This window comes from Mus caroli, unplaced genomic scaffold, assembly GCF_978045245.1.
Source record: "Mus caroli unplaced genomic scaffold, Mus_caroli_1 scaffold_4, whole genome shotgun sequence".
Classification (NCBI taxonomy): domain Eukaryota; kingdom Metazoa; phylum Chordata; class Mammalia; order Rodentia; family Muridae; genus Mus; species Mus caroli.
The window spans coordinates 89,428,232-89,440,813 of NW_028227259.1; the positions used below are offsets into that span (position 1 = coordinate 89,428,232).

At 34.2% G+C, this 12,582-nt stretch overlaps 1 protein-coding gene and 1 non-coding gene across 12 annotated transcripts in view; one reads left to right on the plus strand and one right to left on the minus strand.

Annotated features, from left to right (window-relative positions):
- Ythdc1 (YTH N6-methyladenosine RNA binding protein C1) overlaps positions 1-12,320 on the plus strand; it is a 130,435-nt gene extending 118,115 nt beyond the window's left edge. For 6 of the 11 annotated variants that reach the window (XM_085836811.1, XM_085836806.1, XM_085836808.1 and 3 more), the window contains 8 exons: positions 2,011-2,095; positions 3,242-3,408; positions 5,881-5,963; positions 6,993-7,029; positions 7,102-7,165; positions 7,274-7,336; positions 8,806-8,940; positions 10,828-12,318. In XM_085836811.1, coding sequence (XP_085692937.1) covers positions 2,011-2,095; positions 3,242-3,408; positions 5,881-5,963; positions 6,993-7,029; positions 7,102-7,165; positions 7,274-7,336; positions 8,806-8,940; positions 10,828-11,052 — 859 coding nt within the window. In that variant the 3' untranslated portion in view covers positions 11,053-12,318. Of the gene's footprint in view, positions 1-2,010; positions 2,096-3,241; positions 3,409-5,880; positions 5,964-6,992; positions 7,030-7,101; positions 7,166-7,273; positions 7,337-8,805; positions 8,941-10,827 lie in introns of all 11 variants that reach the window. The other 5 variants (XM_021162491.3, XM_085836814.1, XM_085836809.1 and 2 more) reach the window with 4 other exon arrangements.
- On the minus strand, positions 2,524-2,625 carry LOC147005170 (U6 spliceosomal RNA). Its single transcript, XR_015047036.1, has one exon. It is a non-coding gene; the product is annotated as a U6 spliceosomal RNA (small nuclear RNA).
- Positions 12,321-12,582: the final 262 nt, after the last annotated feature.

Here is a 12,582-nt window from a genome sequence, read left to right on the forward strand (position 1 = left end):
AAAATAGAAGCTTAAAAAATTTGTGACATGGCTCAACAGGTAAAAAGATACAGGCTATGAAACCTGAGGACCTAGTTTGAACCCCAGTGCCTTAACAGTGGAGGGAGAGAGAGGTGACCTCATACACACATGCATGAGATGACAGGTTATTGTTTTAGTTGATATGGGTAAAAATGGTTTTTATTGTTTTTTTATTTCCAGGTTTATAATTGTAAAGGCCAAAGAAAATATGGTTTATCATTGTGAACTATTTGAAGATGATGCCTTTTGGGAAAAAGAAACAAATACAGTGGATTCAATGTTAATATGTTACTTGTATTGATCTTTATATTCTTAGATTGATACATTTCTTAATTTTATAAGATGAGTTTTATTGGTTAATAATTTTTTAAGTAAATTTTTTTACATTGACTCACTAATTAGCTATCTTACTAACTTGCATGAACTGTTTTACCAAGAGATAACCCAAATCCAGCCTACCTAAAGTAGATATAAAGGCAGAAAGGGTTTTACTTTTTAAAATTATTAGGTGTACCTAGATAATATTTTCAGGTTAATATATTAACACTCAAGTTTTGGAGGACAATGGATACTTGGTACACTGATATTTCTTTAAGTCATTTGAAGGCCGAGTTTTGTTTTTCACTACAAATGAGATTTACATTAGATTGTCAGAACTAAAAATATTACATATTTAAACATACCAAGTTTGTTGAATTCCCTGTAATTCAGGCAACTGTGTAGGTACATGGTAATTGGAACAGAACAAATACTTTTATAAGTAAGACAGGAATATTTTAAGTGACCATGTTGCCATCTGTAGTGAGCTCAGAATAACACTAACAACTATGGAATACCCAGAATTAAGCTTACTGAATAATTTTACTTTCAGTTCTTTGTTGGCTACTCCAAATAACCTATTTTTGTTTTCTATTACTTTTAATGTTAATAGCCAAACCACTATCTTATCACATGAAAGTCTTTACTATTTTCTTTTTTTTGGTTAAATTTTTCTCTATAGAGTGACTAAAATCTTGATCTCTTCCATATTTTCTGGTGCACTTAATATTAACAATGTCATATCACTCTTCTCCATAGCATATCTGTTCAAAAGGTAACTAGATCCTATTCTGTAACTGCTATAAGCAAGTAGTATGGTTCATGGATCAAGGATTCTAACATGGGCTAAGTTTTGTTTTTCTATGGCATCATAGTTGTCTGTTCTACCCCAGCTGAGATTATCTAACATCACCCAGCAGTGTACAGTCTCTTCAGTTTAATTATGGCCAATCGTACCAAAAAGTCAGAGCCCTAAGAGTGATATGTTTGGTTTGACAAAGGCCTTTATTTGGATATTGGGTATTCTTACTCTGCTTTTATACTTCTAGTGATTAAAAACAATCTATGTCTCTATTTTGTTGGCTGTGGGATTTCAGTTCTTTGAATGTTTTGAATTGATAAAGTTGCTAGAAAAAAAATGTATTGAGCAAAGCCAGACATTAATGAAGCTACTTACTTCTGAAAACAAAAACAAAAACAGGATGTAGTAGTGTGCCATTTATTTCACCAACCTTGACTATCATTTGGGTGCTTTATTGGTGATGTAGCTTCATTGGTTTGATACTTGTTATAGCCAGGTAATTGAAGTCTTATTGGTGCTGCGTTCCAGTTTTATTTTTTCCTTTTAGCTGACATGTGCTTGTTACATTTTATAAGTAATCAGTGCTCTATAGTGTGCTTTTGATAAGCAATGTAGTAAATATATTTGTGACTTAAAATTATTTTCAACTCTGTGGTTCACAAAAAGTATAATTCTTTTTAAGTTCGTTTTTTTGGCGAAAGCTAGGCTTTGTAAGGGCTCTCTGTAGAGGATTATATACCCTACCACTATAAGTGTTTCTTTACATTTTTGTCATGTTTACTGTTGATATATTGATACTATACTGAAATGCAGTACACGTCCTTAGAAGATTTTACAAAGTAATATACTTTATGCTGTTTCATATCTAGGCGTGAATTACCCTTTACTAAGTCAGCTCATCTCACCAATCCCTGGAATGAACATAAGCCAGTAAAGATTGGACGTGATGGACAGGTTTGTTTAATCTTTAATGAATATTAATCAGGTGTTATATAGACCTTTATTAAAAGATACTTTCAGCCGGGCAGTGGTGGCGCACGCCTTTAATCCCAGAACTTGGGAGGCAGAGGCAGGCGGATTTCTGAGTTCGAGGCCAGCCTGGTCTACAGAGTGAGTTCCAGGACAGCCAGGGCTACACAGAGAAACCCTGTCTTGAAAACAAAACAAAAAACCAACCAAACAAACAAAAAAGATACTTTCAAATTTGTCTGAAAGATAGGAATTGTAAAAACCAGAATATGTTGGGAAATTGCTGATTCCTGTGGTTGTGACTGACCAGGAAGATATTTATTAGTACTACTCGGGTAAATGGTATTTTTACTAATGAACTGAAGTGAAGGTGAGAAGTGGCTTAGTTTTTGTAGCTTTTCATTATAAAAAATTAAAATATAGAACATCTCATTAATATGCATTTTCCTTTTGCATGGGACATACTATTGTATGTATCATTCTGATTTTAGTATATGTGCTGATGAAGCAAGAACTCAAATTCCTAAAGTTTTATAGTAATAGTTTTAGGATTGTCACTAATATGTCTGATTTTTTTTTTCTAAATAGAAAATTGTCCTCTGAAAACACAGATATATACATGTACACATACATATATTTTAAAGTCTGCAAATTAAATTTAACGTGTGTAGTGACTTAAACCCATACTTTTCATTCTTATAGTTCCCTTATGTGGTTTGATGCCAACAGTTATTCATACTATTTCTATTGCTTGTAAGTTAAATGTTGATATTTAAAAGTAACAACTTTGTCTAAGCTTGTAGGTTAGTCTGTTTCTGTAGGTATTCAGTTCTGACTCTCTGACATCTTTCTTTTTAAGATGACTTACATTTTTATATTTTATGCAAATAGTTTTTGGATAGAATGGAATAGAATATGAGTTTTAAGCAGCTGCACTTGTAGTTTCTACTCTTCAAATACATGAAGCACTTTGCAATGGTTTTTGTAAACCTGTAAGTTTATTAGAATCTGGTTTATTTTAGCTCCTTGGTAAAAAGTCTTTGAAGTCAGTGTTTTGTTTTGTACATGAGGAAACTGTAAGTCTTTTAAGAGATCCTATTTTGTCTATTAATTGCCATTTTAATATTCCAGGAAATTGAACTTGAATGTGGAACTCAGCTCTGTCTTCTGTTTCCCCCTGATGAAAGTATTGACTTGTATCAGCTCATTCATAAAATGCGTCACAAGAGAAGAATGCATTCTCAGCCTCGATCAAGAGGACGTCCATCCCGTCGAGAACCAGTCCGGGATGTGGGAAGGTTAGAAACGTTCTTTGGACTGATAATAGGCACATGTATCGGGATAACATGATGGAGGAATGTGATTCGTCAAAAGTTTGTCCTGCGGTAAAGAAGAAAGAGAAAATCCTCAAATCAAGCTGCATGGACTAGTTTGTGGCTTCATTGAGGATTTCACATGGTCACGTTGGCCTCATTTTTTTCAAGAGGAAAATGGGGATCTTTCCTAATGCAGAAAAAATAATTTACTAACAAGTGATGACCAGTTTAGACTAGATAGTACTCTGATAATACAGCAAGTAAAGCGAGGTAGGCATTTTGTTGCTAAGAACAGGCTAGAAAGGAGGAAGAGGAGGAAGTCTTTATTTGCAAAAATTGTTAATATTTTATAAAGCCCTTTCTTTCAGGTGTGTCTCTGGATAAGCCTTACCACATATGGGACTTTTATAAAGGATCACTAATATTTTTTGAGAAGATGACGCCTCACTTAGAGGATAAAATGTTTTAAGTTATTTCATATTCAAGAGGAGCATTATTGGGACTGTTTCCAATTTTGTCACCGTGATGTGTTAACCCCATTGCCACATATTCTGTAACATGTGCCCAGTGAATTCACACATCCTGCTGAGCTTCTGAAAACAATAGGTTCTTTCCAAAGGGGATCAAGTGGCCCTGGGAGACCCGGCAACAAACCAAAACGAAGGGCTGTTGCTGTGTCTGTTTACAACTTTTCCAGATGCTGGCAGTACCTGTGGACTTAAAGTGTTTTTTAGAGGATCGCCATGGTTATTGATCACTACCTTATGAACTAAACAGCATTTTCCAGAAAAAGGGGGTTTAACTTGTTACAGAATTGGAGAGAAGTCTTTGAAAAGAACTGATTTAAGCCCTTCTACCCAACACCTTCCCCTGTATAGATTTGCATACAGCTAATCTAAAATATTCTGCTAAAGACTATTGGATGTGTGGTTGATGGGATGAAACCTTTGGTTAAGTTTCCTTTGCTGGAAACAACCTGTGGTAGGTACAGATAATCCAACAGGAGTCCCATTTCTTTGAGCTTAAAAAGGACTTTGTCGAGTAGGTAGGAGGAAACCTGGCAGAGCCCCTTACTTTTGGCCTAAAAGGACTGATCACCAAGATGTCTTTTCAAGTTTAAGCTAAAAGGTTTCCAGTGCAATACAGTAAATACAAGTGAAGTTTTTCCTCAGTTTTGCAATGGACTGCAAACTATACTTATAACACCACTACACCTCTCAAGCCTGCCAGGGCCTCCATTTATGTATGTGGCTTACAGTCAGTAGTTGGACTACTATATGAACTGTTACTATCATGTTTTAAACCGGTCGTAAATGCACTCCCCAAACTACAAGAAAGCGGTATGTTTATTTTATAAACCAGCTTTTAATTTTCTTAGTATTATTTATTGTAGATGCAACTGTTTTTATTCTGTTGGGGTGGGTGGTACTTGGTTTGTTGGATTTAACTGCAGTTTGAGTGGTTTGGTGCAAAAGTTAATGAGAACATTCAATATTTAGAGAGATAGCTGAAAAATGATGTCTGGTTATTATATACTATATATTTGAAACTAATAGTAAAAGGATTATGTTTAATCCCTAAATGTTTTGGAACTTTTTGTTTTGTTTAGCTCTTATTAAATGCTAAGTAAAGTGTATTTTATGTTGTATTGTTATACTAGCTATCAAGGTTTATGAAAGACAATGAAGAACAGCCCTCAGCAAATTAACAGCACCTTTTAAAGTTTGAGCTAGTGTTATGAACTCTGTTAAAACTTATTACATAACAATTCATGAGAGCCGTTTTAAAAGTCATTGTCTCTGGAAAAATTACCTTAATACCTAATGTATTAAATAACTAATAACTAATAACTTAATACCTAATGTATTAAAGAAAGTAATGTTACTGAGATGCTAGTTTTTCAAGGAACATTTTCAAAACCTTACTGTTACATAGCTTTATTAAATTTAAAACTTTCTGTATAATATGAAAACTAGTTTTGTGTAAAGCAGAGGGATCATTTAAGACTTCTTAACCTTGTTTATTTAGATTTGTTTAGATTGAATCTAAACTTATAGTATCTATATACATTTCAGACCTAATTATTACATAATTGCTGGTGTGGTTTTCCTTCTGTTGTTACCTGAATGGTGACATTTGGGAACTTTGACTTGTTAAAGAACTGCTCATATATGTTTAGACTACTAAAATGTGTTTTACAGGGTTGAATTAGATAATCTTTGAGGTTGTTTTTTACTGTGAGATTACAGAGAGATCTACTCCAGCAGTATGTGTAAGGTTTGCCTTTGAGGAATTAAAATTTAAGAACTTTTAAGTTGTTCACCAAAAATTAATGGCAATTTCTTTTAGGAGGCCATGGGCTATTCTTTGTACTCATCTCTGTCAAACTCTTGCTTTGCTGTTTGTTTTACCAGCTGTTTTTGGTTTAATTTCTAATGTGTCTAATTTGTGTAGGCGTCGACCAGAAGATTATGATATTCATAACAGCAGAAAGAAACCAAGGATTGACTATCCCCCTGAGTTTCACCAGAGACCAGGTTAATATTTTATAATCCTGAAGATTATTTGACTTAAAATTATTAAAACAACAAAAACTTCCAATAGGTTTAAAAGAGACTACTTTACCTTAATAGGAAATCCTTACTAGTTTTAATTAGTAGATCTTCCCTACCGTGTTTAGATTGTTCAGTCCACTTCATTGAGTCATAATTACTTGAAATTGCTGTCTTTGCAAAAATGGAAATTGATCTGTACATGTGTAAGATGTAGGAAAACAATTTTGTTGTGCTTTCTGTTCCTTATGATACATAGTGTTTCCTGTCATATGCAGCATTAATTAGAAATCAAGATACAGATTAGGCCTTTAAAAAAATAAACTTGATATCATTTTGGAGAGTGATGGTAAACACTTGGATTGTTATCCAAGTGTAAAAGTTTTCAGTTAGTGTTTTGTTTGTTGGGATTAAAGATGGGGTATGTTTAAATTACAGTCATGGACACACCTGTAAAACTCTAGAATTTGGTTCTGGTTAGCATTATAACTCTAGTGTTTTATAACAGTGGTTTTACAGAAGTACGTTTTTTTCTAGGGAAGGCAGTTGTGTTCCGTTTAGACAAATACTTTCCCTAGTAACAGAGCCAGGCAGACATTTTTGTATAGTAGTTTGCTGGACCCTCTCTAAAGGAAACTGGGGGGTGGAGCAGATACTTGTTTTGTTACTTGATTCTTAGAATATACATATACTCATTTTTGCAGCTTTTTGCAAATTTTTGTCCTTTGGAGTCTTCATGGTTTAAAACTTAGCTGTAGCTGTAAGCTCTCAAGGTGAAACATTGTTTAAAGGCCATTCTGCTGCAGTGTCCTCAAGCAAGTTCACATGTAACACTCAAGTTAGTTCTCTGTCCTTAAGACAGGGTGCATGTGAAAATCTCTGTAGTAGTTGAATGATAACATCCTTTAAAGTATATTCCTGGGAAGAGTTGAAACAAGGGTAAGGAAGGTTTAATTATAATGCCCTAGTAAAAACATAAAGTTTGATTTATTAAAATGCTTGATGTTTGAACAGGGTATTTAAAGGATCCCCGATACCAGGAAGTTGACAGGTAAGTTGGGTTCACTCTTGCTTAGCTTTGAATTACATTCTTGGAACTAGTTTATGAATTACCTGAATTTAGTTTCACAAATCTTATTCCCAACAGACGATTTTCAGGAGTTCGCCGAGATGTGTTTTTAAATGGGGTAAGCATTAAATTTTACATAATTAAAGATAGGGTCTGATTGTTTTTTGTTTTGTCTTTTTAATTTCCCCAATTTTAATATTGTTGACAATGTCATCTTCTATTTTAGTCCTACAATGATTATGTGAGGGAATTTCATAACATGGGACCACCGCCTCCTTGGCAAGGAATGGTTTGTATTGCTCTATTTTTTTCATCTGTTTTGTATTATTCTAACTTCATTTTGCAGTGTCTAGTATTTTAAATACTCAGAATGTGATAGCTGTCCACTAAGAGACTTAAAATAATTGGATAAAACAAGCATATAGTTTATATTGATACGTCTGTAAAGTGTGCCATGGTAATAGTATAAGTTCTCCCTGGGTGTTTAGATTTAGTCTCTCATATTTCTCTAACACTTGGACCAAGTTCTATGATAACAATCTGTTTATTCTGTTAATAGAATTTACTGACCGTTCATTTATTCTTTGGCTTATCTGAGAGATGAGTGTGCAAGGAAGGATGCTTGTTTTGCATATATGTTGACAAATGAACAGTTATGTTCATATCAGAGTTTAGCTTCCAGTAAAAAATGTCAACTTAGTAGGATTGTGCAGAAGGCAATTTCACTAAGTGTGCTTTCTAATTGTACTTGATGTGATAGAGAATTTAGTTCATTTAAAATAAGACAAATCTTGAGATTTAATCTTCTATTTTCAAGGACATTTGATATTATAGTTTATTTTGAGAGTATATTTTGAGATGATAAGTCTACCTGGAAACACAGTTTCTAAGACATAAAATTTCGTAGTTGAAGTACTTCTGCATGTCTTGTTTCCTCATTTTTACTTTTAAATGCTGTTAGGTGACCTCTTACCTTTCTTTGGCTTCATATCAGGCATAGTTTTATGATATCTTATACATGTAAGTTAATTTTGAAGATCTTTGGATCCAAAATATTAGGATGAGCTTGACACTAAAATAGCCTGTCATATGCTCTTTCTTAACTTTATAATGGCACCTTAAAATTACTCTAATTATTGGTGTTTCTGTGGGCATATGCATGCCATACACAGGTGTATGGGTCCTTGGATGGAACTCAGGACATCGTGCCTGGCAGCAGGTGTTTTTAGCCTGTTGAGCTGTCTTACCAGTCCCGATATTGAAAGTTTTAAAGTTACATTAGCTCTTAGGCTTGATTTTGGAGATTTATGAGTATCTGATTCCAGAGCCCAGGGTACTGCAATTGTGTCCCAGCTGTGTATAGTATACTTCTTTTATGACCCTTTCTGAGTGTGATGCTAGGCTAGGCTAGTTGGCTAATCTCTTGGCTTTCTTTTCTAATTTGCTATATTGTGCCAAATATAAAGTGCATAAAAATGTGCTTTGGTTTTAATAAGCACTGTGTTTTTTTTTTATTATTATTTCTGTTAGAATTTAAATAATACAAGGAACAAGGTAGAAATATTAGAGTATGTCTTTATTCATATTTTGTTTTTAACAAAAAGGCCATTTTAGGAAGCCTTAATGATTTCAATTTATTTGAAATAGTAGTGGCGAAACTATTTGGGATTGGTGTGATTTTGGAATAGAAGTTCTAAGAATGGATTTGTTAACAAGGATATTTGGTAGATTTTTATGTAGATGATCTTTCTTTTTTAGCCTCCTTACCCGGGAATAGAACAACCTCCACACCATCCTTACTACCAGCACCATGCCCCACCTCCTCAAGCCCACCCCCCTTATTCAGGACACCATCCGGTACCACATGAAGCAAGATACAGAGATAAACGAGTAGTAAGTGCACAAGAAGGCAGAGGTGTGAGGGAACTACTTAGAATTTCTGTAGGTGATTTGCATATGGGCACATACTAGATTTTGATGAACCATTTGTAGTCTTACTGCAGTCTGAATATTAAGTTTTCACTTGGTTTTATTAAAAGTAGCCCATCATGTCCTTATGGATTATATAAATTTGCATTTCAAATTGCTTAAGTTGAACTACTGTGTGTGTTTGTATGTACATATATGTATGGATGTACATATATAGGCATTGTAGAAATGTACAGGATATGCTTATGCTTGGATCTTAGTTGTTATTAGCTGTGCAATTCAAAATTGCTGCCATAATTTTTTTCCAAATCTCTAAGATGGTAAATTTTAAGGTAACTTCTAAATCATGTATTTTTTATAAAGTTATTTAAAACTAGTAACCAAGCAACTAGCTTCATCTGTCCTTGAGAAGGCTCTAGTAACACAATGGAGCCAACACCGAAATATTAAATACAGAATAATCGTTCCCTTTTAGTAATTGGTTCTGATTGTCCATAATGACAACTCTCTTTATGACCACTTCAAAGTAGAATGGATGAATGTTTTGCAGTTTCTGCGCTTTCAGAAATGAAGGGCTGTTTGATTAAGACTGATTTTCTGCTAAAATGTATTTTTTCATGTAAATGGTATTTGATTGGATGGTATGTCCATATACACTTAAGTTAGGTAACTTTGGTAGTTTAATGTTAAAGATGAAGACTATACATATTATGGAGAGTTGGTCAAAACAGTAATTTTATATCCTATCTTTGAGAATTTTTGTGGCTTATTTTTTAATTCAAAAAAGTCCATTAAAGTAAATCTTTTTAACATTCTGTAAACCAATTTAGTGATTCTAATATTGCTAGAATAGAAAGTGACAGAATTTCTGTCACAATTTATGGCTTACATAAGGTAGAAAGATTTACATAAAGTAAAAAGTATATTGAGATGTCTTACATAAATTTGTTTATAAATGCTATCGATGCATTTATGAAAGAAAAAATTGGTAAGGAAGTCAATCCAAGAATAGTTGAGTTTACTCGCAAACAAATTCTACCTTATGGGCCTTTACTGGATTAATCAAAACATGCAATCCATATTTATAATATATTAACATTTTTCTAAAAATGAATGATAGTGGGGAATTGTGTTCTGAGTCTTGCTTTTTATACATTTAAGCTGACTTTTGAAAGTGCACCACACTCAGAAAAGATGACCTGAGAGGTAGAGCAGGCAGGCATCAAGCTTAGACATGGCCTCTACGTTGTCTTGCATCTCCTTCATGCTTGTGCCTTACCCTGTTTTATCCTCTTCATCCTTCAAAAAGCATTGTTGTGTTATGTGGGATAGGTTCCCAGACTTTCTGAAATAAAATTTCTTATGGCTCACAAGTACATTTTCTTGTAGTTCACCAGATTTCTGAAAAAAAATTTTTTTGAATTTCTTAAATTACTATTAACGATAATAGTTTGTAAGAAACTTTTGAGCCTAAGATTTCCTAGTTTCACAGCTTGCTGTTTTGTTTTGTAGAATGGCAGGACATGAAAGGGTGTGTTGCGCAAAGGATGGTATTTAGTGTATTTGCTAGTATATAGGTTGTAGAGATGGAGTGAGCGAACAAGGATGGTTATGACTGAGCTGTTTATTATATCTTACTAAGGAATCAAATGGAAAGTCTTCAAGTGGAATAGGAAATTACAGGAATACATGGTGCTCTAGTTAGTGCTGGTAGTGTATATCACCATTAAGTTCCATCCATGACTTCATGGTTGCGTTTTCTGATTTCTTCTTTACCAGACAACTGATATAAGGGTTTTTACCTTTCATATAAAGTTTTGCTTTGCTGATCTGTTTTCTCCTTTTTCCTAGCATGACTATGATATGAGGGTCGATGATTTCCTTCGCCGCACGCAAGCTGTGGTCAGTGGTCGGAGAAGTAGACCTCGAGAAAGAGATCGGGAGCGGGAGCGAGACCGCCCTAGAGATAACAGAAGAGATAGAGAGCGAGACAGAGGTCGTGATCGAGAAAGAGAGAGAGAAAGAATATGTGATCGGGACAGAGACCGAGGGGAGAGAGGACGTTATCGAAGATAATGTGCTTTTGGTAGCACTGACTGAAGATAAAGAAAATATTGTATTTTTTTTGTGTGTGTTTACAAGTAGTAAATTTATTTTCAGCTGTCTACTTAAAGCTCATTGTGTAGAAGGATTTATTATCACCTTTGTTCCAAGCATGCAGTAGAATAAGAACTGGAAAACTCAGATCCGCCAAAAAAAATGCACAGTTGACAGTTGGGTTGACTCTTTTATTGGGGCAGAATGGAACAGTCCAAGAATGTAGATATTGATTCATTCTCCATAAATGTTCTTTTTACAGTGTATTCATCCTAGAGTTATTTTGTTTGTTTTCCTTCTTTTGGACCTTGGTCAATAACTGCCGTAGAATTTCGCTTTGTGTTTCTATAGGTAGCTGCTCACGGTTCAGTAAAAACAATGCTGCTATCTAGTATGCAAATATGGAAGTATGATGGTTTGACTATATGGCAGTGTTGTAGCAGCCTCTCGGTTTTTCCTCTTTCCTCCTTTTTTTAAACCTATAAAGTCACTTTTAAGTCTTCAATGATGAGAGCAATATTAAGAAGACGTTGCTATCTAATTTTTAATCTTTTTAAAATAAAACGTTCCTATGTTCAGTAGCATGGTTAATGCTATTGTTTAGCCTCCCTTTTAAACTGTACATTGGCTTGGAATGTTCACAGTTTTGCGTGTGTGGCAGCAGAAGATAACCCCACATTCTACATTGCTACTGTTTTGTATGAAATAAATTGATAAAGATTGACACTAACTTGCTGTATTTCCTTGTCTGATTGCCTAAGTATGACAATATATTCTCTCCTATATAAAATCCCATGGAGTGGCATTATGTTGATAATTTAGTTTGTATTTATACATCTGATATTTTGGATCCATATTTTAGGGGTTTTTTTGTTTTGTTTTCATCTTCTGTGTTTGAATTTTTTTATACAGTTTTCTCTTTTCTTAGACTGTTTTTTCACATTTCTGGCAATCCTTCTTTGTAACAATCCTCTAACCACATAAGAAAAAGCTGATAAAAGTGGCTTCTTTTTTCCTTTTTGCATTTTAATTTCTTGATTTGAACCTGAAGTTCGGTCTGTATGAAATTGACTGTCTAAACTTTGGGACTGAATTTTGGCAGTTTTCTTTTTTACAGTATTGAACTTAGAGTTACAAAGTCAATACATGGGTTTGTGTTTTAAGTAAGGCTGCAGAGAACACAGGAGCTTCAGTATTGTAAAGTATAACTTTGGCATATCTTCCTATACATGTAAATTCTGTTTACCAATGTCAGCATTAAAGGCTGTGTAGTCATTAAATGGAGGAGTGATGGGTCTGAAAGAATATTTGGTGATGTTAAAGTCGTGTCATTCATTTCCTATTAGTAATTTTATACATTTATAAGATATATTCTATTCATCCCTCTCCCTCTTGTCCACCTGCCCATTTTCCTCACAAGTCTCCACCTCACTTTCACAACTTTCTGTTTTCGTGACACCCCCCCCCCCCACTCGGGTATTTTATTCCATTGGGTAGTTGCACATTGTA